Genomic DNA, 27,187 nt, shown 5'->3' on the forward strand with positions numbered 1-27,187 from the left:
GAGATTCCACCTCAAAATTAGGAGGGCCTTCCTGACAGTAAGAGCTACTGTATTTGACCGAGGAACACACTCCCTCAAAGTGTGGTGGAGTCTCTTTCTTTGGAAAAAAATTCTTTGTTTTATGCAAAGGAACGCTGCTAAAAATTGCTGAATGATCTCCCCATTCCCATGGTAGGATTCTCCTTGAAGAAACAAAAGTCTTGCACATTCTATGCCCTTCTACAACTAAGGTCCAAAACACACTGCAGAAATAATCCAGTTTGATACCGTTTTAACTGCCCTCGCTCAATGCTAGGGAATTGTGGGAGATGTAGCTTTGTGAGGCATTTAGCTGCCTCTACCAGAGATACCTGTGGTGCCACAATAAACTACAGTTCCCAGGATTCCCTATCATTGAGCCACTGCAGTTAGAGCAGTTTCAAACTGGATTATTTCTGCAGTGTGGTTTGAATCTAACTCTGTAACCAAACCTTCTTTAGGTCTGTTTCAACTTCCTCCTGCATCCGTTTTTCTTTTGTGTCAAATTTTAAACTGTACATGCCTGGGGATGCATCTACACTGTAGAAATAATGCAGTTTCACACCACTTTAACTACTGTAGCTCCCCCCTATGGAATCCTGGGATTTGTAGTTTACAAGAGCTTTAGCTTTCTTTGCCATAGAGTGCAGGTGCCTCACAAAATTAGAAACCCCAGGATTTTGAAGGATGGAGCCAGAGCAGTTGAAGTGGTGTCAAACTGCAATATTTGTAGTGTTGATGCACCCTAGGCAAGAACCATGTGCTTGTCTACTCTATAAAAAAATCACACACACTGATGGCATTATAGAAATGATAGATAAGCAAACTAGGCATGAAAAAAGTCTGAATGGGATATGAAAGAAACTGTTTACAAAAACTCATGCCACATTAAAACAACTGGCATCTAATATAGCATATTCCTATTTGTCTTTTTTACTACTGTGTGTTCAGATGGCTACACTTCTGGAATGTGTACCGAGATGGTTATCCTAAACTGGAACAAATGAACAAACACTGGTTGACTAGGCAACAGAAAGCTTGAAATGCACTTTTTGAGTTGGAATCTGCAAGCCTTGGCAGGGAATATATAAAATACACACACGGAGAGAAAGAGGTCTCCTAATGTTTTCCAACATGGTTCTCTGTAATAAAAAACACAAGGATATTCTATGATTCTTGCTGTTTTTGGTTTTGAACTGACGTACACCCCTCTAAAATGTGCATGGATTTGAGCACCCAGCAGTATATACAGTATGCTTACAATTCAGCTTGGAGCCCAAAGCAAAGTCTCCTTATTTTTCTAGCAGGTTTCCAATAACAGCATTAATGTTAGCCCTGATTTTTCATTTAGGAAATTTTGACTTTTGAAATGTTTTTTAATGAGACCTGGTTTTTGGGACTGTTCAGTGCATGAGTGAGGCTTAATGGAGGTGGAAAGAAAATTACTCTCCAATGAAAAATGGTTATAAGCATGGACAACTTTCTTGTATTCCAGTGTCAGCATAGAATGGGTAACTTGCAAATCGTAGTATTTCTTACCATTATGCTCCCACTAAGACTACTGGGATTTGAAGTCCAACAAAATCTAGAGTTGCAAGATTACCACTGGCTCAAATCCATGTTATCTTGGACTAGAGTAGATCCGTAGGATGAATGGGACTTGTCAAATAAATAGTTAGGCAAATCTCATTAATTCAACTGGTCTAGTCTAGCTAGAACTAACAATACAATTTGTCCTCTAGACATTAGGAGAAGGAATTGTGGTTCTGGAAACAGAAATCTTCAGTGCAAAATGGATAGGAAACCCTAAAATCATAGAATAATAGAGTTGAAAAAGACCACAAGGGCCATCTAGTCCAACCCCCGGCCATGCAGGAAATCTCAATCAAAGCATCCCCGACAGATGGCCATCCAGCCTCTGCTTAAAGACCTCCAAGGAGGGAGACTCCACTACATTCTTAGGGAATGTGTTCCACTGTCGGACAGCCCTTACTGTCAGGAAGTTCCTCCTAATGTTGTTGTGGAATCTCTTTTCGTGGAGCTTGCATCTATTGTTCTGGATCCTAGTCTCTGGAGCAGCAGAAAACAAGCTTGCTCCCTCAATGTGACATCCCTTCAAATATTTCAACAGGGCTATCATATCACCTCTTAATCTTCTCTTCTCCAAGCTAAACATCCCCAGCTCCCTACGTCATTCCTCATAGGACATAGTTTCTAGGCCTGATTGTTGCCAAATACTGTAAAAAGTGTTAACATGGCTGATTCACAAACACATGTTTGTCTAATATCTACATTAAGTGTGCTTCTGTATGCAAGTGGGCCAGCCACACAATGCCAGAGACAACCTTTGTAACTCCTCAAAAACCTTCAATCTACTGCCCATCCAGGTGTACAACAAGGAAATTAAGCATATTTTCTGTGTCCATCTGTGTGATTTTTAATACCTGATGGGTTTAGGTTTTACATTTTATTCTTAATATTATTCTCTGCCTTAGGAATTTATTTGAGCTGAAAGATCAGACTAGTATATCAGTTCTAGAATTGTTCTTATGTGCCATCAAGTCAGCTTCAACTTATGGTGACTCTATGAAATTCCAGAATACACACATAAAAATCAGGGCTGCAACTTTACTGGGACAATTATTAACCATTTTAGGGTCCCTTCATGCTACACAATTATAGCACTACAACTCCACTTTAACTGCCATAGTTCTATTCTATGGAATCCTAGGATTTGTGGTCCAGGAAGGGTTATTTTGAATTCTCATCCAGAGTACTAGTGCCTCAAGGCAGATGTTTGGGGAGCAGTGGTGTCACAGGTGAATGCCACAGCCCATTTCTGCCTAAAAGCAGATGTTTGGGAAGTAGTGGAGTCACCCCCTATTAGCAGTGCAGTCTGCATCGCTCAACCCCTAATGATGCCCATACTCACACCATCTCTTAAGCATATGACACACGTGAAAGCAACAGCCTCTTTGTGCTCAAAGGCAGATGTTTGGGGAGCAGTGGGATCACTCCCTCTTAGAAGTGCAGTCCACACCCCTACGCTTCTGAGTGACACCCCTGTTCACACGTTCTCTTCAGCGTTTTAAACAGTCACATGTAAATGCCTCAGCCCCTCTCCCCCCAAAGGCAAATGTTTGAAGAGCAGTGGTGTCACTGCTTCTTACTAGTGCAGTCTGAAGCCCTCCAGACAACCCTTGTGACGCCCCTGCTCCCACCATCTCTTCAGCATATTAAAAGGTCGCAGGCAAACACCACAGCCCCTTTATGCAAAAAGTAGATGTTTCGGGGAGGCAGTGGTGTCACCCTCTCTTAGTAGTGCAGTCCACAACCCCCATACCCCCATAATGATGCCTTTGCTCACACTATTTCTTCAGCATGTTAAAAGGATGCAGGTGAATGCCCCACTGCATTTCTACCCAAAAGCAGATGTTTGGGGAGCAGTGGTGTCGCCTCCTCCTAGTAGTGCAGTTGCACTTGCACATCTCCCCAAGTGATGCCTCAGTTCACACCATCTCTACAGCGTTTTAAAAGGATGCAGGAGAACATCCTAGTCTGTTGCGTCCCAAAGGCACATGTTTGGGGAGTAGTGGGGTCACTCTCTCTTAGTAGTGCAGCCCACAAACCCCACACACCCCTAGTGACTTCCCTGCTCATACCATCTGATCACCATTTTAAAGGAGCTTATCAGACAAGGGAAACTGTTAGTATAATCTAATGGCAATCTGAATGTAATCATGGGCTTTCATGTTATTGCGTGATAGACTACCACATGCAATTTTGGGCAATGGCAAGCTATTTTCAAGCAATGGGAAGTCAGTTTGAACGCAATTTGAATTCACGTAAATTCGCTGAACTAGCGAATTCACGTGAATGCGTTCTAGCCCCACTTTCTTTTCATTTGAAATTAAGAGAAATTCTTCTCGTGTGATAAACTCCAAAGAGATGCATGTGGACACCTCAGTCCCTTTACGCCCAAAGGCAGATGTTTGGGGGCCAGTGGGATCACCCCCTCTTAGCAGTGCAGTCCACATCTCACACATCCAGCCTAGTGACACCCTTGTGGACACCATCTCTTCAGCATTTAGCCCCCTATCCCTAATGATGCCCTTACTGAAAATATCCCTTCAGCATTTCAAAGGGTCACAGGTGAACTCCACTGCCCCATTCTCCCCAGAGGCAGATGTCTGGCGTGGGGGGCAGCGGTGTCACCCCCTTAATAATGCAGTCTGCACCCCCTTAACCCTAATGTTGCTTTTACTCACAATATCCCTTAGCATTTCAAAGGGTCACAAATGAACTCCACTAACCCTTTCCCCCCAAATAAAGGGGGGCAGCTTAGTAATGCAGTCTGCACCCCCTTAACCCTAATGATGCCCTTACTCAAACTATCCCTTCGGCATTTCAAAAAGGGTCACAGGCAAACGCCTCAGCCCCTTTTATGCCCAAAAGCAGATAGCTATTTGGGGGAGCAGTAGTGTCACCCCCTTTTAGCAGTACACCCCCCACATGCAACCCAGGGGCACCCCTGTTGACACCGTCCCTTAAGCATTATAAAGGGACGCTGGTGGGCACCAAGAGCCCCTTGATGCCCAGTGGAGCAGTGGGGTGCCACCCTGTTTTAATAGTGCACCCTCCTTGGGTGGCGTCTGGGGGCAAAGTGGGGCGAAGATGAATAAGGAGGAGGAGGAGAAAGGGAGCTGCGGGGAGGGCCTCACCCCTGAGACGGCGGGCCAGGCCTTTGGTCCAGGCCACGCGGCGAGGCGGGGGCTCCTCCTCGGCCTCTCCTCCTCCTCCTCCTTCGTGAGGGAAAGGCGAAGGCAGCGCCTGCTCCAAGGAGTGGGGTCTCCCCGCCGCCATTTTGCCTCCCTCCTCCTCCTCCTCCTCTCCTTCTTCCTCCCTCTTCCTCCCGAGTTCGGCGCCTCCATTCCTGGGCCCCTGCCCTGAGGAAAGCGAAGGCGAGGCCGCTCCTCTTGCTGTTGCTGCTGCCGCCGAGGCCCACTCCGCCTCCATTTGGAGCACAGGCCCCGAGGCCGCCCTGGCCGCCTTCTTCTTCCCCTTCTCCTCCTCCTCGGCCTCGAAGCCCGGGTTGTCCCTGCTCCAGGCCTGCCTCGAGCAGGAGGAGAGCGGCGGCGAAGGCGACACGGAGGAGGAGGAGGAGGAGCCCCGAGGGGCCTCTCGCAGGCGGCCCAGCTCCAGCTGCTCCAGGCCCGCCATGGGCGCCGCCGTGAATCCCCCCCCCCTCAGGCCGAACGAGGGGAGCCTTCCCTGCCGCCTTCCCTGCCTCCTTGGCCCGGCTTCCGATGGATGGAGGGGAGCCAGGAGGGAGGGAGGAGGGCTGCCGAATCCGGCCTCCTTCTCCTCGGCCTGGCCTTCATTTCAGCCTCCTCTCCAGGAGGAGTTCCCAAAGGGCCTCCATTTTGAGCATCACCAGAGGGATGGTCCTCCTTTTCCAGGACGTGTCCATTTGCATTTTCTATCCAGGGGGGATTCCAAAAGGTCCTCTAATTTTGAGCATCACTGATGTGACCAGAAGCCCTCCTTTTCCACAATGTGTCCTTCATTGAATACTCTGTCCAGGAGGAATTGCAAAAGGTCCTCATTTTCAGCATGACCAAGTGACCAGACACCCCCTTTTTCCAGGACATGTCCATTTGTATCCTCTGCCCATGAGCAATTCCAAAAGGTCCTCCATTTTGAGCATGACTAGGGGGACCAGGCATCCTCCTTTTTCAGGACATGTCCATTTCCATCTTCTGTCCAGAACGAATTCCAAAATGCCCTTCTTTTTTGAGCATCACCTGAGTGTCTGGAGGTCCTCCTTTTCCAGGATGTGTCCTTCATTTCCACCTTCTGTCTAGGAAGAATTCCAAAACGTCCTCCATTTTGAGCATGACCAAGTGACCAGACACACTTTTTCCAGGATGGGCCTTACATTTCCAACTTCTGCCCAGGAGGAATTCCAAAATCGCTTCTCTTTTGAGCATGACCAAGTGACCAGATGCAACCTTTCCCAGGACATGCCCCACATTGCAGCCTTATGCCCAGGAGGGATTCCAAAGTGTCCTCCATTTTGAGCAGGGGTAAGAAGCATGCACAAGGTGACCAGGTGTCCTAACCACGAAGGAGGCCAAGTTGGGCATGACCAAGTAAAACCTACAAACACTCTTATAAATATAAATTCTTGCTTCATCGTTATGCTCAAAATGGAGGACCTTTATGAATTTCTCCTGCCTTGACCCATCCTGGGAAAGGTGGACTTCTGGTCCCCCTAGTGATACTCAAAATGGAGGACCTTTTGGAATTCCTCCTGGACAGAAGATGGAAATGGACATGTCCTGAAAAAGGAGGCTGCTTGGTCACCTGGTCATAGTGTTCAGAGGGGTTCCCCCCTTTGCCTCCCTTTGAGGCTGAGAGAGTGTGACTTGACTAAGATCACCCATTGGGTTTCCATGGCCAAGGAGGGATTCAAACCCTAGTCACTGAAAGTGCAATCCAGCCCTCAAACTACTACACCAAACTAGCTCTCTACAACTGTTTCACTGGGGTCTAAAACTGATTAACCCTTTAAAACATAGTGTTAATCTACTAAAAAGACAACCTTGTGCATTTGTTCAAACCTAACTCTCACAATGTTTGATACGGTTTACTTTCAGATATGATTGCATACTGAGGAATGTATACTATGGCCTGTGAAAATTGAAAAATAATAATTGAGTTTTGTTCCTTTACCCAACTTTTATCTAGTTGGTTTAATTCTTTTTTACAAATCATTAATTATTCTGATATAAGATGGAAGAAGACACAAGAGAAAGGTGGAATGTTAAATAAAACAAATAAATACATTTTGAACAAAATAGAACCAAGTGCAGTTGGTGCAGTTTTCAACAATTATGATCTGATGCTCATTGTACTGAAAGATAAAAATGAAGCATCATTCTTTCATAGCCAACATGGTTGCTGTTGTGAAGTTAATTGATGCTAAAGAGTAGGACTGAAGGATATCAGGTAGAATTAAAAGTCTAGATCACAGAATTCAGTAACATATTGTAAGGCTCCCACTTTTTAAATAAACAATTTGTACCTATGTGAAGTCGAAGGCTTTCATGGCCGGCATCCATAGTTTTTTGTGGGCTTTTCGGGCTATGTGGCCGTGTTCTAGCAGAGTTTATTCCTGACGTTTCGCCAGCATCTGTGGCTGAGCCACAGGAATAAACTCTTCTAGAAAAATGGCCACATAGCCCAAAAAACCCACAAAAAACAATGTGTACCTACTTTGCTGTCTGAATTTGTATGTATTTGGGAGAAGAAATAGCACTATATTCTAATTTATGTAATACCAGAAAAAGTAACTGATGGCTCCTCATGGGCTAGAAAGGTCTTTAGTTGGATACATATATTTATTCAAGCAAAGTTAGGGCCACCTAAGGTGGCTTCAGAGTGGCCTCTGGCCTCTTTGGGGGCATGCGCCGTCTAAATGCCATGCCCCTAAAATGTCCTGAAGCGGCTGTATTTGGCCCATCTGTTTTGGACCTTACACAGCTGTTAGAGTGAGACACATGGTGGTTAGTCTCCCTAGGAGAAGCCAAAGCTACTGGCATCTCTTCTCATATCCACTGTCATTGTTCACTGATGTGAGGGGATCTACCCATTCCAGACCTATGAAAGTAGGCTTTCCCACAGTAGTGGGAAGAAGGCAGTGCTATAACTTTTCCCTACTAATGTTGGACTGTAATGATTGCAAGTCTATACAGTATACTGGTTAGGAAAGTTGGCCACCTAGTGACTGGAGATGGTATTACGGGCTGAAAACACAATTCAGGGGTTAAACTTGTGTATCTAACCCCTCTCATCATAAGCCCCAGTTGTACACTAGTGGGGTTTCTTTAGGATGCATCCCAAGTTTGGGGTTTCATGGATATAGAGCAATGGCTCAAATAGGCAAATGCACATGCACACATCTTGTATTGTTACAGATTTTATTTGCAGTATTAAAATCAGTTAACCACAGCATTGTAAAATAATAGTCTTTATGAATAACACAGAGACCCGTGGACTTCTCTTTTTTACCCTTTCATAATTAATATGACCAGGAAATCAAGTAGAAGGCTATGCAGCAAAAAGTTACATTAGTGTAGCAGAAATTAGAATGAACATTGTAGGCTTCAATTTGCTTGTTTAACAAGCCTGCTATATTGTATTTTATTAACTGAAATCAAAGTCATTCTTGTATGCAGCAGAAAATAAATATTGATATGAAACATGTCTACTTCCTCAGCTCAGAAAAAAAGAATATAAGTGATTTATGTCAAAGGTTTAACTTCAAACTTCCTTTATTTGAAAATACAATTTTCATTATCAGTGGTAGGTAGTGTCAAGAAATGCCAATGGCGATATTGCTTGCAGGGACACAGGGCTCCTATTGTACTGTAGCAGTTAGAACGTCAGTGTCCTCATCCACATTGGCCAGTTCATTCTCAAGGGTGTCATCTGCGAATCCAGCATCTCTGAACTGTTTTTTTTAAAGAAAAAAAACATTATCAACTGGTGAATTCTGAGTGGATTTGATAGAACTGAGAGAGTAAGGGGATAAGAAGTTACCTTACGCTGTTCTTGAAGGCAGTTCCAAACACAGGTGGCAAGAAGAGAGAAGGGGATGGTCTTTTGGGGGAGCAGGAGACCATTGTGTAGGATCAGCTCTATCATCCAGAAGAACCAGGCTGTTGCCTTAGGCAGCAGATGCCAAGAGATGGCAGGGATACAACTGCGTACCACACAAATTGCCCTGTATCCCCAAAGAAAGCCTGTTGCCTCCAAGTGTGATAGATGCCCCCATTGCCAGGGAGAAGAGGGAGACAGGTGTCTTGACAGCCATATTGACTAGGTGAGGTTTTCCCCCCAAACCTTGGTGAGAATGTTTTCCTGAAGGGGTGGGGCTTCTGTGAGTCACTGGGGGTGGGGGCTAGCAGCCTAGCCTTTATAACTCCTGCCAGAACGAGCCTACATGTGAAAGGGATCTAGGAGTCCTAGTAAACCACAAGTTGAACATGAGTCAACAGTGTGATGTGGCAACTAAAAAAGCCAATGCAATTCTAAGTTTCATAAATAGAAGTGTAGTGTCTAGATCAAGGGAAGTAATAGTGCCACTCTATTCTGCCTCGGTCAGGCCTCACCTAAAATACTGTGTCCAGTTATGGGCACCACAATTCAAAAAGGATGTTGAGAAGACGGAACGTGTCCAAAGGAGGGCAACTAAAATGCTGAAAAGTCTGGAAACCATGCCTTATGAGGAAAGATCCAGCTTTTTTGCCAGCCCAAAAAGAAGCAATAGAAAACTACTCCTTTTTGAGCTGACAAAGAGCCGGCTTTTCCAGTGCCACTATGGCTTTGTGCACGCTCTGTGGCATGCAGTGTATAAACAACGTGCCCTGGAGCACAGCTGCCTGCCCTGTGGTTGGGTGGGTGGCTTCATGGTAGCTTTCTGACGGCTTAGGGGCACGTGTCATTTACACAACACACACCCAAGCTGCTGGGAAGCCGCCGCAAAGGGGCATCTGCTTCGCCCCAGATTTCCTTTGTCTGGTGCAGCTGCTGGCTGCAATGGCAAATTTAGTAACAGATCTTTGAAGGAGCAAAAGAGGAGTCATGTGCATTCATTGCACACTCTTTCTTCAGTCTGTGGCAGACATAATACTACTAACCATAGTTAGCAAATTGGAAGCTGTGATCTTTTCCATCTGTACTGCTCTCTTCAGAGCAAATATTCTTCTCCCTTCCTTTGTTAGTGTTGGGGTTTAGGGCTGGAATTCATGATTGCAATTATAACTTTAACCTAGAGTTATACATTTGTAACTGATTTGTATTCATGATTCCTATATATTCACTAATATAGGGAATATGTTTGTTGTTGTTCACTGCCTTCGAGTCAACCTAAACTCATGGCGACTCCATGGATGAAAACTCTCCAAGACTCCCTGTCCTCCACTGCTTTCCTCAGGCCCTGCAGGCTCAGGCCTGCAGCCTCTCTGATTGAGTCCAACCATCTGGCATAGGGTCATACTCTCTTTCTACTGCCCCTTACTTTTCCTAACATCATTTTCTTTTTTAATGAGTCATACCTTCTTATGATGTAGTCAAAGTACGGCAATCTCAGTTTAGTCATCCTGACTTCCAAGGAGAGTTTGGGCTTGACTGTTCTAGAATCCATTTGTTTGTCTTTTTTGCCATCCATAGTATCATCAGCATTCTCCAGCATCACATTGCAATGATTTGGGATACAGCAAATTGACATTTCCTATCTTCTGTCTGGTTATGAAGGAATTGCAACAGGGATCTGCTTCTGACTGTTTCACTGTAGATCATTGTATCTGAATAGACAGAACAGACTCCCATGGCTTGCAGTGGTAAGTCAAAATTGGGAGGGTAGGACCAGGAGACATGTAGCTGATCTAGAATTGTGGCCTATATCTCTGTGCTTGCCATTATCAGTACTAATTGGTTTCCATGTAGACATAATTTCCAAACTAACTTAAATCGATTGTTTTATATTCTAATTGGTCTAGACTCAGAACAAGTGCTATGGAGGCTGGAAAGGGAGGCTGGTCTCAGTTTTGGAAACTGGTTTACACAGGTTAGTATTTGCTTGAGTCTGGTTTGGCTGAAACATTTTTGACAACTATTAACAAGGACACTCTGTTAACTAGCTGTTAATAGGAACATGCATTCCTTGTATTAATATCTGTAGAAAGGCTTACCTCTGGATCATTTGCTGCATCAAAGAGCATATCCTCCTAAAATAAAAAACCGTTAAAGATGATTCTGCATTTATATTAACTGAAGTATAGCAAATGGTTTAACTGATACATGTGTTTAATGCTACAGCTTTTACCTCAGGTTCAAATTCTTCAGCATCCGCATCTGAAAAATGTATCTAGAAACAAAGAAAAATTAAGTGTTAGTGTGAATCTTGTATGTGCAGTCCTCCCTCTGTTCTCGCGGTCTTCAGACTCGCGTCCCTTATGCACGAGGGACGAATGGAGGGGCAAAAATGGGGTGTATGCCTGCAGCTCGTGTGGGGTGGGGTGACTTTATAGCATATTTTCACAGATAAAAGGAAAAATAAAGTTTTGTAGTATAACCATTTATGTAAAATATATTGACTCAAACAACTTTATAATTATTTTGTAAACAAGCTTATAAATAATAAGTTGCTGGATAATAGTTTAAATGTGAGATGAGGCCAAAAAACTATCTGGATCCTATCTAGATCAGTATCCTATGGTCACCCAAATGATTCCAGGCAACATCCTCCACAGTTCTTACACCATCTCCACAACTATTATAATAAAGACATTCAGTTTAGCTATTGAGGCTAATAAAACAAAAATAAAATATCATTGCTCAGCCATGGAGGACTGTGGAGACCTCTGTGAACCCCACAGAGTTGGTTATGGTGTTAAACTCATTGTAAATCCAGAAGACACTGTTTTTCTGGAGCGAGGGTTAAGGTCATAAGAATACCTTTCAGCTATCTACAAGGTGATTTAAGATTCAGTGAGCCCTGATAGAAAGAGTTGTCTCCCATCAATCTGTCTACTCTACCTTTAAAACCATCCATGCAAGTTGCCATGTGGTGGCAGCAAATCTCACAGTTGAATTATATCTTGTGAGCACAAATGTTTTCTTTTGAACATCTGGAACCTACTGCCCACTGAATTTTGCAGTATTTTTCTGAGTTCCAACATAAGAGGAGAAATATTTACATATACCTTTGGTTTGGTGAGCAGGAAGCTTTATATCCCAGTATATCTGGTGTCTGACAGTCTTCTTTTTGACAATAATAGTAACATGCCCAAATGGTTATTTTTCTGTTACTATGCACAGTAACACGTAAACTTATTAAGAATTTGATGACTGATTCTATTGTTATTGCTGCTCCTGAGCAGCAATGGTTGTTGCAATTTTTTCCCAAGCACAGGGGGTGAATCACCTTGGCTGCTTTGCAAGAATGTGTATTCAGCAACACACAATTTGCATTTAAGTTGTCCCCAGTAAAAACAATAGAGATAAAAGTATCCCTTATCTGGAATTCCAAAAAATTCCAAAATTCAAAGCCAAAGGGAAAATTTCAAGAATAGTGTGATACCCCTAAATGTAGTAAGCAGTACTACTATCCTTTTTACCTCTTCTCTATTGCTGTCATCATTTGCTACTGGCAAAAGAGGATCCTGAAAAAAATTAAATAAGCAGAAGATCATATGTATATACTTGTATCATACATGTGCATGATATATGTTAGATGTACATATGTATATAGCTACATTATATGTATCATATACATTATGGCTCTTGAACTCTCTTCCCTGAAGTGTTAGACTGGCACCCTCCCTCCCTTCTTTTTGCAGACAAGTAATGTACAGACTTTCCTGTTCCAACAGGCATTTGATGAGTGACTGTATAAGGCCCATCTCACCTAAACAATGTACTGGATCCTGCTAGTTGTTGCGCTGGTGTGTGTACATGCATGTTTAATTGTTTATGTTTTAATCTGGTTTTAGGTTTTTGATTGTATATTTCCCGTTTTAACTTTTGTAGCCTGTGAATTTTTAACAATGTGTTTATTAACTTCTTGTAAGCAGCTTTGTGTCGCAAACTGGGGAAAAGGTGGGATAGGAACAAATAAATACTTTTTATCATGTGTTCCAACACAGATTAATAGCTACCTAGATATGTTTTGTTTCCTGTAGAAAACGTGTCATATACCATTGTGTAAGTCATATTGAAGACAGAAAGTTAGGACATTCGTGTCAGAAATACATAAACAATGGCCTCAGTAAACATCTTCATGCATATCTTATGCTATGCTGATGTTCCTACCTGAATTCCTGATAATGTGTAAAGAAGCTCATAGGGTTGGTATATTAGATAAGGTAAGCCTTAGATCAGGGTGGGAAACATGTAGCTCTCCATTGTTGGACTGCACTTCCCAAGACAGCTAGTCACTGCAGGCAGTAGTTAGGGGATGATGGGCATTCCACCTGGAGGACCACATGCCCCTCATTCCTGACTTATAGAGAGGTGCTTGTATAACCCATGAAATTCTTTAACTCAAAAAGGTAATAAAAGCAGACACTAGAACAAGCAAAAATATTCATTTTGAAAACGATAGAGACAATCAAGGTATAGTGAAAACTGCCAATAAAGTATAAAGGGGAAAGTTCAGAATGTATTGAATGTTAAGATTTTACCTCTTGGGCATAGCTATCCTCTGTTGCATCTGAGTTCTGAAAAAAAATTATATTTCTGGTGATGAAAGCATATTAGATGGAAAGGGGGCTTGTTTCAGTGATAGCTGTCAGTTTGTTACATTACTGCATAAGTCAGGGTTGCATCAGGTTTGGCTTTCCAGATATTGGGCTTTACATTGAATCACCTTTAACTGTTGAAAGCAAAGAGGCACCAACACATGTATAAAGTGATTAGTGAGAGAGGAGAGTTTAGATAATATTTGCCCTTTATGTTCATCTTTCTCTATCTTTCTTAACTCTGTGTGCTCAAGCCTTTTGCTTCCTTCTTGCCTGCAAAGGTCACATCCCCCAGTGATGTAAATGTCTTTCTTTATTCTTCCCATTCCTGAAGGGGAGCGGGAAAATTTATTACTCTTCTTGCTTCATATGGAGAGTAAGATAGTTCAACTTGGTTGCTCTTCACTGAGACGTGAACCATTCCTGACAAATTCCTGAAGAATGAGGGCTATAAAACATTGAGCTGGCTTTCTCTCCCTAACTCTTTTTATAATTAGCAGTATGAATCATAAAACTCTGTTCTCAGTGTCTATCAAAGAAGGGTTGCCTGCTTTACAATGGAATCCCCTTTCCCTGTCCCCTCCTGCAGCCTAATGGAGTAATTCAGATTGTCTTGACAGAGACTAACACAATTCAGATGCAGTAGCCCCATGGCACTCTGCATAATATATTACCAAATATTCCTACACTAACAACCATGGTCAATGGTCAATGCCATATATTGCCATATATTGTCACACTCACATTAATATGTGATCTTCTAATTAATAACTATTATATATGGCCCATGTGAATACTTTTATCCTTTATTTTTGTTGTAGTTATGTGCCTTCAAGTCAATTTTGACTGATGGCAACTCTTTCACAGATTTATTCAGAGGAGGTCTGCCATTGCCTTCTTTTAATGCTGAGAGAACATGACTTGCCCAAGATTATTTGGTGATTTCAATGGCTGACTGGCAATTTGAACCCTAGTTTTGCAGAGTCCTAGTTCAACACTCAGATATCTAGACCACAGTGACTTGTACTTTTATCCTACCCACAACAACAACAACAACTCCCCCCTCACATCATGCTACATACTTCTACATATTCTATTGCTCTAAAGTCCCTTGAAAGAAATAATTGTACCCAATGGAAATAAATCTATTGCCAGTCCTTCGCAGATTGGGAAAAATCATTGCATGCATGGTGCAGACGGGACAAAAAATATAACTGCGCAGCACAGCTTGATGCTGTGTGGTGCAGACAGGCCATGAGTGTTCGACCCGCCTGAGGAGCAGGCCATGTGAACATCAAGTTTCCACCAGCTTTTAGGAAACCCAGGATCCAGCTGCTTTTTCTTGCCCATTTTCTCTGGCTCAAGGAGAATCCTGGACTGATGATAATCTTTGCAAATTGGACATTGTTCTCTGAAGAACTGATTTTATTATATGCCATCCTGAAACCCTTATGGGTTGGAAATGAATATTTTAAATAAATAAATAAATAAATAAGCAAGCAAACAATGGAAACAATTTTGTTTGAGAAGAAGGGGTTAATTAAACACACTACCCCTACACAAACACACAGAAACAGTACAGTAAGCCCTCTGTATCCACGGATTTTTTAAACCATGGATTCAAACAACCACAGTTTGAAAATGTTAAAATAATATATATATTCCAAAATGCAAACCTTGATTTTGCCATTTTATTTAAGGGATACCATTTTACTATGCCATTGGTTTGAATAGGGCTTGAGCATCCACAGAATTTGGTATTCATGGGGAGTCCTGGAACCAAGCCCCAGCAGATACCAAGGGCTCACTCTATCGTGAAGTATGTTTTCTAGCCATTCAACATCTTTTTCATTAAAAAAAACCCCCGACATTGGGAGATTCAGTTATAACAGTTCTGGCAGTCAACAGAAACAAACCAGAGATTGATTAGTTTGGACAAAACAAGAAGCAATCACTTGTGGAAAATTCAGAATTAAAAGTTAAATAAAAAACAGAACAATAATTATTTATATTTATTATCAGCATTTATGAAAGACTTCTTTATCTTCCTTATTGGCTAACTTATTAAAAGACAGATTTGGTGCATACAACTGAAGGAAGGGTTGGGAGAAGGAGTGAATTGGCCCAAGCATTTAGTATCCTTATTTTTTGAAAAAAAGTATTGATCAGTGTCTTTGCGTACATCTGAAGAGAGTCTTGAAAATAAATATCAAACACCTGTGTGTGCACAAAATACTATATCATAATTTCCATTTGATGTTTTATTTCCCATATTCGTTCATTGGGGAGGAAAGTTTGACATACCAATTTAGGTGTTGCTATTTCTTGAGCGTCTGTGCTATGGTGACCAGGAACAGTCTCAGCATCCTTAAAACACAGGAGACAAAAAGAATTAAACTTGACATGAGTTGAATGACTCTTGTCTCTCAGAAAAGAGATGGAGGATGAATGAAAAAATGAAGAAAAAAAAAGAAGTAATTTAACAGACATAGTGGGGAGACTTGCTTTCCCAGTTGTATTATTCAGCTCCACATAACCTACAGTATTTATATTTCTTTTGGCCAGCAGCATAGTTTTTTCTTTTTTTTTGGGGGGGGGGGGGACAGAGCAGCATGATGTTATAACATAACAGAACTTTTGTGGCCGACCCATGAGCCCTTCAAAAGATTCACACATTAATTGTTCTGAACTGTTTGCAGAAAAATGAAAAGAGTAAGTGAGGCAACAAATGTTTTTGTAAACTCACAAAGGTTAAGTGCCAGCTAAGACTGGTTCATCAGCTATTCTGTAGTGCTGGTCTGCTTTCTCCTCCTGGTGGCCTCCTAATATGTTGGTCTACAACTCTTATCATTCCCTAGCCAACAAGGCTATAGGCACTTGGGACAATGAGAATTGTAGTCCAACACATATGGACTGCTCCAGAAGGGGTAAGATTACTCAGGATGGAAATTTATTTCAACTCATTACCTTCATTACTTGATCCAAAAAAGAGAATTTTATAACAACAACAACAACAATAATGGCAATATTTAAATCACGATGTATACATAGCATTTATCTAATCTCAGGGAAAGAGCTAACAATAACAACCTGATGATATTCTGAAAACTAGAACTAGCATATGGAAAGCATGTAGAAAGCCATATTTCCATTGTTAAAAACATAATGGAATTTCTGAAAAAAGTGATTGCTTGGCCAAAACACCCAACAGTGATTTGTCAAGGACCCAGAAATGAGAAACAGAATTAATGCAGAAACTGGAAGAAATGAGAAAATGTAATTTTGGGACTACAACTTCCAGAATTTCTCTACCAGCAGGGGCACTTGTGAATGTGTTAATGTGTGAACTGAATCTATTAGATCAGAAGAGTTGAAAGACATTTAAAAAAAGAAAAAGAAATTGAGGCTAACTATTTTGACAATTTGTATAGTGGCCCCTCTGTATTGGTGGGCTGGCAAAAAACATCCATGCACACATCACCACCATTTAACAATATGGGGCTTGAGCATCTCCATTTTTTGCCATCTTTGGGATGTCAGAACTGAACCCCTGCCTCTTGGAAGAGTCCACTGTGATGATAAGCTGAATGAATGGAAAGCTCTAAATGTAGTAAACATTTTTACCTGCTGCAGTTTGTCAATGTCTTCATCTGAAGGAAAAGAATCCTAAAATCAAAGATTAAATATCAATGTGCAGGAAAATCATATTTTATAATTTGAGTATATTGTTGTTTTCCCCAATTTTAGTTCAGTGAGGAATAAGACAACTTTACATACCACTGCAGTAGGTGCAGCTGCAACAGGTGCAGGTCCAGTTCTCTAGTAAATGAGAGAATTGACCCCATTAGAAACATTACTACTCAAAGTATTCCCTGTCACTGAGCCAATTGAAGCATCATTGAAAACATGTTAGTTTGAAAACTGTATAAAACCCCAAACATACTCAAGGATATTGTCCTTACCTCTTGTGCTTCAGCATCCTGGCTCACATCAGCTGAACGAGAGCCCTTCGAAAACCAAAAATCAAATAGTAATGTCTGACAAGTCACATGTTATCTTTCCTATGCTATGTTGCCTTTCCCACAGTAGTTCAACATGTGAGAAAGCTAAAGAATGATGAATCCCAGCACCTACAAAATACAGAGAATAATATGGCTCTTCTATTTGATGCACTCTATAGATCAGTGGTTCTCAACCTTACTAATGCTGCGACCCTTTAATACAGTACCTCATGTTGTGGTGACCCCCAACCATAAAATAATTTGCATTGCTACATGCAAATATGTGTTTTCCGATGGTCTTAGGCGACCCCCGTGAAAGGGTCGTTTGACCCCCAAAGGGGTCCCGACCCACAGGTTGGGAACCACTGCTATAGATGAATAAGTTGTTATTTACTGTAGTTCTACTCAATGCGGTGGTCTGTAGATTGGCGCTCATCTGTGAGTTATCAGATGCTAGTCCCACAAGTTTCCAGGAAAGAAAGAGTTATAGACGATGGAAACAAATATGGGACTAGTCCCTGGCATATTAGAATTTATTTTTTCCGGTTGGCTAAAGAGGTATGGGCAGTCGTCTCTAGTGAGGTCTCCAGAGATGGCAGCAGCGTGTGGCAGATTATCGCCCCAAATCCAAACCAAATCTGGGGGAATTGCTCCATCCTTGTAAAAGGAATGGACAGAAGACTCACAGAGCCTTAAAGGAAAAAGAAGGATTTAGAAGGAGAAAGAAAGGAAAAAAGACAGAAAATATAGAAATTGAGTGATATTAGATGTCTATCTAATTAAATTAGGACATCAAATTAAATAAAACTTATTGGTCTGGAAAATTTATCAAGACCACATCAAATTGCATAAGTTTAAATAAACTTCATTAAAATAGTTGGAGAGAAAATTAAGGATTAGATTAGATGGACTCATTAAAATGCATTTCAATTGATATCTTGGCATAATTGACCGGAATGTAAATTGGAAACTGCTGAGTTCATAAAAACACACAAAAAGATAAGTAACAACATGAAACTCAGAGACTGTTTATTAAAGGTAGAATTTGTTTGATGATATTAAAATTAAACCTAATATGAACTGAATGAATGAACTAAATTAGTTGAAACAAAAAGGGTTAATTTATTGCTAAAGAGATAGACTAAACAAAGTGAAACCAAAGAAAGCCAAGGTTAAAGCAAAGACTTGGTCTTTCTATTTTACTCCTGTATATAGGAAAGAGAATAATAATAATAATAATAATAATAATAATGGGAGAAAGCTAAAAGAAGAAGAGGAAAGAGTGCTATTAAGTAGATAAAAGGGCAAGACCACCAACAGGTTGTAGCAGGAAAAAATAGAAAATCACAATACAACAAAAATAGAATAAAAACAACTAAGAAACAATTAAATTTAAAAAATTAAATTAAAAATAAATTTAAAAAAATAATAAAAAGTTATATGAATATCTAATTCTAATCTTGGCTGATTTTGTTGAAGAATCATGTGAAAATTTCCCATGAGATGAAGACAAACAGTTTAGAATAAACTCGATGATGGCCAAAGAAAAAAAAATCTTCCCAGAGACATAACAATCTATTTTGTAAGGACTGTAGATAGAGATTTGATGCTACAGAAAAGCTACGAAAAAGATTGATGGTGGATGGTTAAGGAAAAGGGCAATATTGGCAATACAGTATTTAAATTGTTATGTATACATAGTGCCTATCTAATCTCAGGGAAGGAGCTAACAATTCTTTATCAATGACCTGGATGACAGAATTGGAAGCATACTTATCAAATTTGCAGATGATATCAAATTAGGGGGAATAGCTAATACCCCAGAGGACAGGATCAAGATTCAAAATGACCTGAATAGGCTAGAAAGCTGGGCCAAAGCTAACAAAATGAAATTCAACACGGAGAAATGTAAGGTATTGCACTTAGGGCGGAAAAATAAAATGCACAGATATAGGATGGGTGACACCTGGCTGAATGAAACTACGTGTGAAAGGGATCTAGGAGTCCAAGTAGACCACAAGTTGAACATGAGTGAACAGTGTGATGCGGCAGCTAAAAAGGCCAATGCTATTTTAGGCTGCATCAATAGAAGTATAGTGTCTAGATCAAGAGAAGTAATAGTGCCACTGTATTCTGCTCTGGTCAGGCCCCACCTAGAATATTGTGTCCAGTTCTGGGCGCCACAATTCAGAAAGGACATTGAGAAACTGGAGCGTGTCCAAAGGAGGGCGACAAAAATGGTGAAGGGTCTGGAAACCATGCCCTATGAGGAACGACTTAGGGAACTGGGGATGTTTAGCCTGGAGAAAAGAAGGTTAAGAGGTGATATGATCGCCCTGTTTAAATATTTGAAGGGATGTCATATTGAAGAGGGAGCAAGCTTGTTTTCTGCTGCTCCAGAGAACAGGACCCGGAACAATGGATGCAAGCTGCAGGAAAAGAGATTCCACCTGAACATTAGGAGGAACTTCCTGACAGTTAGGGCTGTTCGACAATGGAATGCACTCCCTCGGAGGGTGATAGAGTCTCCTTCCTTGGAGGTCTTTAAACAGAGGCTGGATGGCCATCTGTCAGGGATGCTTTGATTTGGATTTCCTGCATGGCAGGGGGTTGGACTGGATGGCCCTAGTGGTCTCTTCCAACTCTATGATTCTATGATTCTAATAACAACGTGACGATATTCTGAAAACTAGAACTAGCATATGGAAAGCATGTAGAAAGCCATATTTCCATTGTTAAAAACAATAATGGAATTTCTGAAAAAAGTGATTGCTTGGCCAAAACACCCAACAGTGATTTGTCAAGGACCCAGAAATGAGAAACAGATTTAATGCAGAAACTGGAAGAGGACAGAGCATGAGAAAATTCAATTTTTGGACAACAACTTCCAGACTTTTTCTACCAGCAGGGACACTTGTGAATGTGTTAATGTGTGAACTGACTCTATGAGAGCAGAAGTGTTGAAAGACATTATTGTTTTTTAAATTGAGGTAAACTATTTTGACAATTTGTACAGTGGCCCCTCTGTATTGGTGGGCTTGCAATCTGTGGATTTGACCACCCATGGATCACCACACCCCATATTATTCAAAGGTGGTGTGTGTATACGGACATACTAAATCATCCACACACACATCACCAACATTTAATAATATGGGGCTTGAGGATCCCCATTTTTTGCCATCTGTGGGATCCCAGAACTGAACCCCTTCTTGCATTCCCAGGCTCACACAGTATATACACACCCAACTTTTTCCAGGCAAAGCATTCTCTGAAGATGCCAGCCACAGATGCTGACGAAACGTCAGGAAGAAAATTTTCTAGAACATGGCCACATAGCCTGAAAAACCCACAAAAAACCATGTATACCGGCCATGAAAGCCTTTGACTTCACATTGAACCCCTGCCTCTTGGACGAGTCCACTGTGATGATAAGCTGAATGAATGGAAAGCCCTAAATGTAGTAAACATTTTTACCTGCTGCAGTTTGTCAATATTTTCATCTGAAGAAATAGAATCCTAAAATCAAAGATTAAATATCAATGTGCAGGAAAATCATATTTTATAATTTGAGTATATTGTTGTTTCCCCCAATTTTAGTTCAGTGAGGAATAAGACAACTTTACATACCACTGCAGTAGGTGCGGCTGCAACAGGTGCAGGTCCAGTTCTCTAGTAAATGAGGGAATTGACCCTGTTAGAAACATTACTACTCAAAGTATTCCTTGTCATTGAGCCAATTGAAGCATCATTGGTAACATGATAGATTGAAAACTGTATAAAACCCCAAACTTACTCAAGGATATTATTCTTACCTCTCGTGCGCTGGCATCATGGTGCACACCAGCTGAACGAGAGCCCTTCGAAAACAAAAATCAAATAGTAATGTTTGAAAAGTCACCTGTTAATCTTCCTATACTATGCTTGTAAGATGTTTTGAACACTTGCAAATACAATACCGATATTAAGCATGGGCTATATCTACTCTGCAGAATTAAAGCCGTTTGATGCAGCTTTAACTAACATGGCATAATGCTATGAAATACAAAGATCTGTAGTTTTGTGAGATATTTAGCTTTCGCTGACAGAGAACTCTGGTTTCACAGCAAACTACAAATCCCAGAATTCCATAGGATGGAGCTTGACAGTTAAAATGATATCAACCTGCATTGATTCTGCAGTATGGCAGCAGCAATAGTGAATGGCTGCTTTGCTGCAGCAAATCCTAAGCTTTCCTGGATTCAATCCACTTCATTAGATGGATTTGATGAGCAGGACTATATCAGATGAAGTGGATCGAGTCCACAAAAGCTTATGCCCCAAATTCCTTCTTTCCAGTTAATCTCAAAGGTGTTACTGGATTCCTTTATAGATTTTTATGTTGAAACACACTAACAGAGCTATCTCTACTTGATTACTCAGTCATCTATATGTAGGTGCTTAGAGCTTATACTTATTGGCACAGATCTCTGCTTGTCTAATGACCACTTATTTTTCCAAAGGAGTGGATGCTTTACACATACCTTCTCTATTTCTGGTTTTCTCAAAGTATTAGCACTTGGTAGCTCAGCAATCTTGAGAAGAGAGAAAGTAGCAAGGAAATGTTGAGAAGGACAGATAATTTGCTATCAACCAATAAAGACAAATTTACTGTTCATGGCTTATACATGCTTATCCAATGTATTTACCGGTAAAGCAAAGGCGGTGCTGAAAAGAGCCAAGCACAATACAGCAATCTTCATTTTGTCAGATTCCCGGGATAGCATTCTCTGATGGGAGAAATGATCAAAGCAAATAAAATGGCAAACAGATGGCAAACTTAGTAGAATGTTACTTTTCCTTTCTGCTCCTTTTTAAAAAGTTGAAACTTTTAAATGGGATTCTTGGCGTGACCATTGCTAAAATAAGGTGCTTTTACATTCCTTCTCCCCACATGTCTAGCTATGGGGAGGGTGGGATGAGAGCCTCATCTCTCAAATAAGAATTCTGTCTGCCTAGTGATTTTTCCCTCCAGCACCTAAATTTCTAGCATTTCAAAAAATTAAGACTCAAATAATGCTTCAGCCTAGGACTCTCATATTTGCTGAGTTCATATTCCCTCAGTAACTTTGCCAGTTCTTTTTCTTTGAATGCCTAAATTGTATTTCCAAATGCTCAACTGATAAGAATGGTAGAAATTTGGAGACTAAAAGAGACAAAATTCAAATTTTGAGTGGGCAATGCTCTCATTTCCCCCTCTTCAAAAACAGCAAAGTTCTGTAACAACTAACAAGGTGCAGGAATTTATTGTGCTGCATCTGATAAAGTGTGTGTATGCAAATGGATTTGCTAGTCTTTAAGGGGCATCATAGTTTTTCCCAGGAAAACCCCACATATCTTTACATTTCTTCTATGAAGAAAAAAAAACATGAAAAGGGCAGATTCCTTATTGGGGATATGAGGATAATGAATGAAATGAAATTACAAGTCTGTTGTTATCTTTCCTTGTCTAATGAAATCAAGTAACCATTCATGATTCTTCTTCTCCCTTTTACCCCAACAAGTACGCCAGACTGAGTAAACATGACTAGCCTCAATACCCCAGTGAGTTTTAAGTTGGATTTCCCAGTCAAACATTCCAGCCATCATATCATTCTGGCTCTTAGACTGGGACTGGGGAATTAAAGGGAAAGAAAGTTGTTTCTGTAATGATAGTAGACACACAATTGACTTTAAACACTGGTGCACTGGGGTAAGCCAATATGGTACAGTGGTTTGGATTATGATTCTGGGTGATAAATGTTCAAGTCTGCACATGGCTGCAGAAATCCACTGGGTGACTTGGGCAAATCATGTTATCTCATCCACAGAGGAGGACCAAGGCAAAACCTCTCTGAATACGTTGCCCAAAAAAACCCATCATAGGGTTGCCTTGGGGTCACCACTCAGGAATGGATTTCATTAAATGGCACCCCAGTCTGAAATTTGTTGCTGAAAGTGACTGCTTTTAGGGATTTCATAGTGAGCCCTTTTCATAAACAAGTAGGCAAGAAAACCAGTGCATCATAGTAGGAGATGTGAACCAGAGGGTTCACAAGATGGTTGGCTTACTCTCATGCCTGCTATGAACTCTTCTGATAACCATACAAAAATCTCAGTCCATCACCTTCACCAATTTGTGCACAATAATACTGATCTTCCTCAATCCATTATTGCATGGATTGCTCCAGCATAGCGCAGACATTATGAGCTAAGGCTGGGAAACCTGGGTTCAAATCCCCACTGGATTATGAAACTCTCTGAGGGACCTTCATCCATTCACTCTCAGCCTACCCTTTTAGGCTATATCCTAGGTTGCTATTCAGAATAAAAGTGGGGAGGAGTACCATATGACCACCTTGAGCTTCCTGGAGGAATGATAGGAATTAAATATAGTAAGTAAGTAAGTAAGTAAGCAAGCATGTATGTATGTATGTAAATAAAGAAATAAAACAATATGCTAAGTATTGCTATGATTACCTGGATATGAAGGATGGTCTTCCTCAAGTTTGATAACTTGTTAGAATGGAGCACAAAGCAATCTTGGCAAACTTGTTTGGAAGACACTCAATCCTTCCCCCTCTTCTTCTGATGCTTGACATCTACAGACTTCTAGAATTTAAATCCTGCCCTAGGAATCAACCCACCACAATTCTCATGAGGTCAAAAGGAAGAAATCATGAGTTTCCTTATCATCATCTTTCCCACATTTCTACTGCATTTTCCTTCTTTACACTTCCGTTTTGGTAGCTTTCAAAACTAACAAAAACTGTTGGTTAAGGCATCCCTTATCATGATCAAGCATTTGTGTTCAAGTACTGAGTAGGAGGATTTAAGGGGCACAAAGTGGTCTGTTTAGTACTGTGTAGGAAGTTCTAAGGGGCATGCAGTGGTTTTCTGTGTGGTTTGGAAGAACGGCATTCTCTTCAGAGATCTACTGATAAATGCCTTTAGATTTCTCATGGGTGAAGATATGTTCACAGGTGTGTCTTTGTCTAGTTGTGATTCAGTAAAAGGGCATGATGATGATTTACTGGTACTGTATTTGGTTTTGATGCAAAGGTGCCAGTATAGATCATCAGTCTAAGAATGCAATTGTTTTAAATAGGGACAATGCAATAAGAAGATTGCATATGTCCAGTTCAGTATAGTGGTGAAGAGACTGGTCTATAGTTTTGAATCTCTCCTGTACCATAAATTCCCAAGGTGACATTCAATAAGCCATCATCTTTTTCCTTTTGTCTCAGCCCTCCTCATCTGCAATATGGGGAGATTAAATAATTTACTAAAGGGCTCAACAGACCCCCCCTTTGGAGCGGCGTGCAGCTGCCCCTTTCCTTGCTGGATTGGGACAGTGGCAACTACATGCTGCAGCCACGATCTGGCCTTTCCACAGTACAAAAAGAAGCTGCAAAAACAGCTTCTTTTGTCTCATGGAAAGGGCGCCCTAGTCACCATGGTGGCAACTGTTCTCTGCTTCTTCAGTGCATCATATGTAAACGCTTCACCGAAGATGTGATGTGATGCTACCCGCTGTCTGGTCAGATGGGTAGTGTGGAGATAGCGTGGGGACAGAGTTGGTGCAGCCGACATGCGGTTGCCATACCCCCACTTTGCCCGCACTCTAGTTCTTTATGCTGGTCTGTAGAGGGCTTAATTTACCATACAGGATAATGCAAGGATTGTTGCAAGAATTTTAAAGACTTTTTCAAATGGATTTTTAAAGTATGATTGCAAAGAAAGAAAATAGAAGAAAAACAAAAATGAAAAAAGGGGTAGAACAAAGAAGGAGAAGCACATAGGATATAAAAAGCTTGTTTGAGTCCTATTTGGGAGAAAAGTGGGATAGAATTCAAATCAAGAAATAGGATATGAACATGGATTGGGCACATACAATTATATAACCTGACCATATTTCCAAAAATGCCTTTTTTTGAAGGTGATATCTATAAAATACGTGTTTATGTGCAGCTCAAACAATAAGAACTGAACAATAGATGATGGCCCTGGTGGCACAGTGGTTAAATGTCTATACTGCAGCCACTCACTCACAAACCATAAGGCTGCGAGTTCAATACCAGCCAAGGGCTCAGGCTTGACTCAGGCTTGCATCCTTCTGAGGTCACTAAAATGAGTACCCAACTTGTTGGAGGTAATTATCTTACAGTTGTAAACCGCTTAGAGGCTGCTTAGGCAGTATGAAGTGGTATATAAATGAAGCTGCTATTGCTATTGTTTTTTCCTATCCTGGAGTACAGTAAAAGCACGCCATGTCCAGCAATGTTGGCCCTCTGTTAAATTCCATGTCTTGGGACATATAATTTAAAATACCATATATGTCTACATATGCCAAAAATATTGTACTACAAATTAATATGTTGTAATGCATCTGGCCCAAAATGAGTAAGCACTTCACGTGTCTGCTTCATATGCACTTTGAAGACTCGAAGGAACTAAACAGTTGGTAGCTTCTACATCAGTGGACAGGTGAAACTATTATGATGTTTACTCCAAACTTTGAGGGAGGTATTCAGGGTGCTGGACCAATTTGGTACAGAGTGTCAAGCACCTTGGATAGCTCCTTTAAAGTTTGGAGTAAAGCAAAGAGCAGATTCATCACTCCATTGATGTGATCAATCAACACTGCAGTACAAAAACTGGAATTTGCACGTAACCCTATGTACATCTGTTTCCCCCTAACAGTTTAGATTTTAGCTGCCTGACTGAGAAGACAAAAGGGATGGGGACTTTTTTGTGTGTGCTTCTTGATCTACTAAATTGTCTAGGAATCTACTAGCAGATGCCTGTTCACCTTCTACTCACCCCTGGTTCATGGTAATCTCTTCTGCTCCTTAGCAGTTGTTCTCACAGATTTTTGAAGGGGGAAAGTAGTGGAATTTTAGAGGGACTTAAGGCCTAGCTGTATAGTGCATTGACAGAGGACCTTTGATTCTTCACATATTTTGGACTTTTATTCCCAGAACAAAGTCTATGCCCAATGGCATGTTGGGCTGTAGTATCTATTGTCTGAAATATTTGAAGGGCCAAGGATGTATAGATGCAAGCTCATGGAAAGAAAGCCTCCAGTAATCTGTGGAGTCCATCTCCCTTGGAAATTAATGTTTAAATATAAAGCATTTGTATTGTGAAATAGGGCTTTGTTCATATAAAAATAAAGTTAAAAAATAAGGTTGTGTTCATCTTTCTGATGTTGCAATAAAATCTCTTGCATTAAAAAAAGAAGCTTTTTTTCAAGCACAGAATGTACTCATTAAAAATCTGAGAGGGGAATGAATGGGAGCACAACATGGGAGAGAGACAGTCTTAGTCTATATTTAGATAGTAATGAAAGCTATTTGAAATATTATTTTCCTTCCTTCCTCCATCCCACCCCTGGCTAATAAGTTAAAAATTAAAGTATAAAGCCAGAACAGAAGACTTGATCAGTTTCCACACATACCTAATGAGGAACTGGGAAGGGAATGTATCTGCAAATTACTGGGACAGTACCTGCTTTATATTCAAAAGGCCCCCATGCTCAATCCTTACTAGCATTGATATGATGAGAGAATAGGCCAGTTAGTACTGGACTTGAAGGATAAATATATTCTGCCTTTCTGTAAGACAGTTTCCTATGTCTTTCATGTCTATAAAAATTTAAGCCACATTGCACTCCTCACCCTTATATTGCCACAGTTAGTCTTAATGTGGAATCTGTTCTTAGGACAGGAGGCTACTGTTAGAACAGAATATGGAGAAACAGAATGGTTCCCAATTGGCAAAGGAGTCAGGCAAGCTTGCATATTATCACCATACATGCCCAGCTTGTATGCAGAAAATATC

The 27,187-nt window shown here is 40.9% G+C and overlaps 2 protein-coding genes across 5 annotated transcripts in view; both read right to left on the reverse strand.

The window, feature by feature from the left end:
- Nucleotides 1–5,414, reverse strand: part of PKD2 (polycystin 2, transient receptor potential cation channel) — a 26,505-nt gene extending 21,091 nt beyond the window's left edge. The window contains exon 1 of one of the 2 annotated variants that reach the window (XM_042468550.1): nucleotides 4,740–5,414. In XM_042468550.1, the coding sequence (XP_042324484.1) occupies nucleotides 4,740–5,238 (499 nt within the window). In that variant the 5' untranslated portion in view covers nucleotides 5,239–5,414. The remainder of the gene's footprint in view (nucleotides 1–4,739) is intronic. The other variant, XM_042468549.1, reaches the window with a different exon arrangement.
- Nucleotides 5,415–7,986: 2,572 nt separating this feature from the next.
- Nucleotides 7,987–24,051, reverse strand: LOC121930389. 3 transcript variants are annotated; one of them, XM_042466619.1, is made up of 15 exons: nucleotides 23,825–24,045; nucleotides 22,015–22,095; nucleotides 21,850–21,900; nucleotides 21,142–21,186; nucleotides 20,957–20,998; nucleotides 20,804–20,845; nucleotides 17,288–17,332; nucleotides 17,103–17,144; nucleotides 16,950–16,991; nucleotides 15,630–15,692; nucleotides 13,269–13,304; nucleotides 12,204–12,248; nucleotides 10,910–10,951; nucleotides 10,776–10,811; nucleotides 7,987–8,533 (listed from the first exon to the last, which is right to left on the reverse strand). In XM_042466619.1, the coding sequence occupies exons 2-15, from the start codon at nucleotides 22,090–22,092 to the stop codon at nucleotides 8,441–8,443; spliced, it is 702 nt and encodes a 233-aa protein (XP_042322553.1). In that variant the 5' UTR covers nucleotides 22,093–22,095; nucleotides 23,825–24,045; the 3' UTR covers nucleotides 7,987–8,440. The 3 variants fall into 3 exon arrangements, with proteins under 3 accessions (XP_042322553.1, XP_042322554.1, XP_042322555.1); XM_042466620.1 differs by lacking the exon at nucleotides 17,288–17,332 and having other exon boundaries at nucleotides 23,825–24,051; XM_042466621.1 differs by lacking the exons at nucleotides 16,950–16,991; nucleotides 17,103–17,144; nucleotides 17,288–17,332 and having other exon boundaries at nucleotides 23,825–24,050.
- Nucleotides 24,052–27,187: the final 3,136 nt, after the last annotated feature.

Source organism: Sceloporus undulatus, chromosome 5 (genome assembly GCF_019175285.1).
Source record: "Sceloporus undulatus isolate JIND9_A2432 ecotype Alabama chromosome 5, SceUnd_v1.1, whole genome shotgun sequence".
Classification (NCBI taxonomy): Eukaryota; Metazoa; Chordata; class Lepidosauria; order Squamata; family Phrynosomatidae; genus Sceloporus; species Sceloporus undulatus.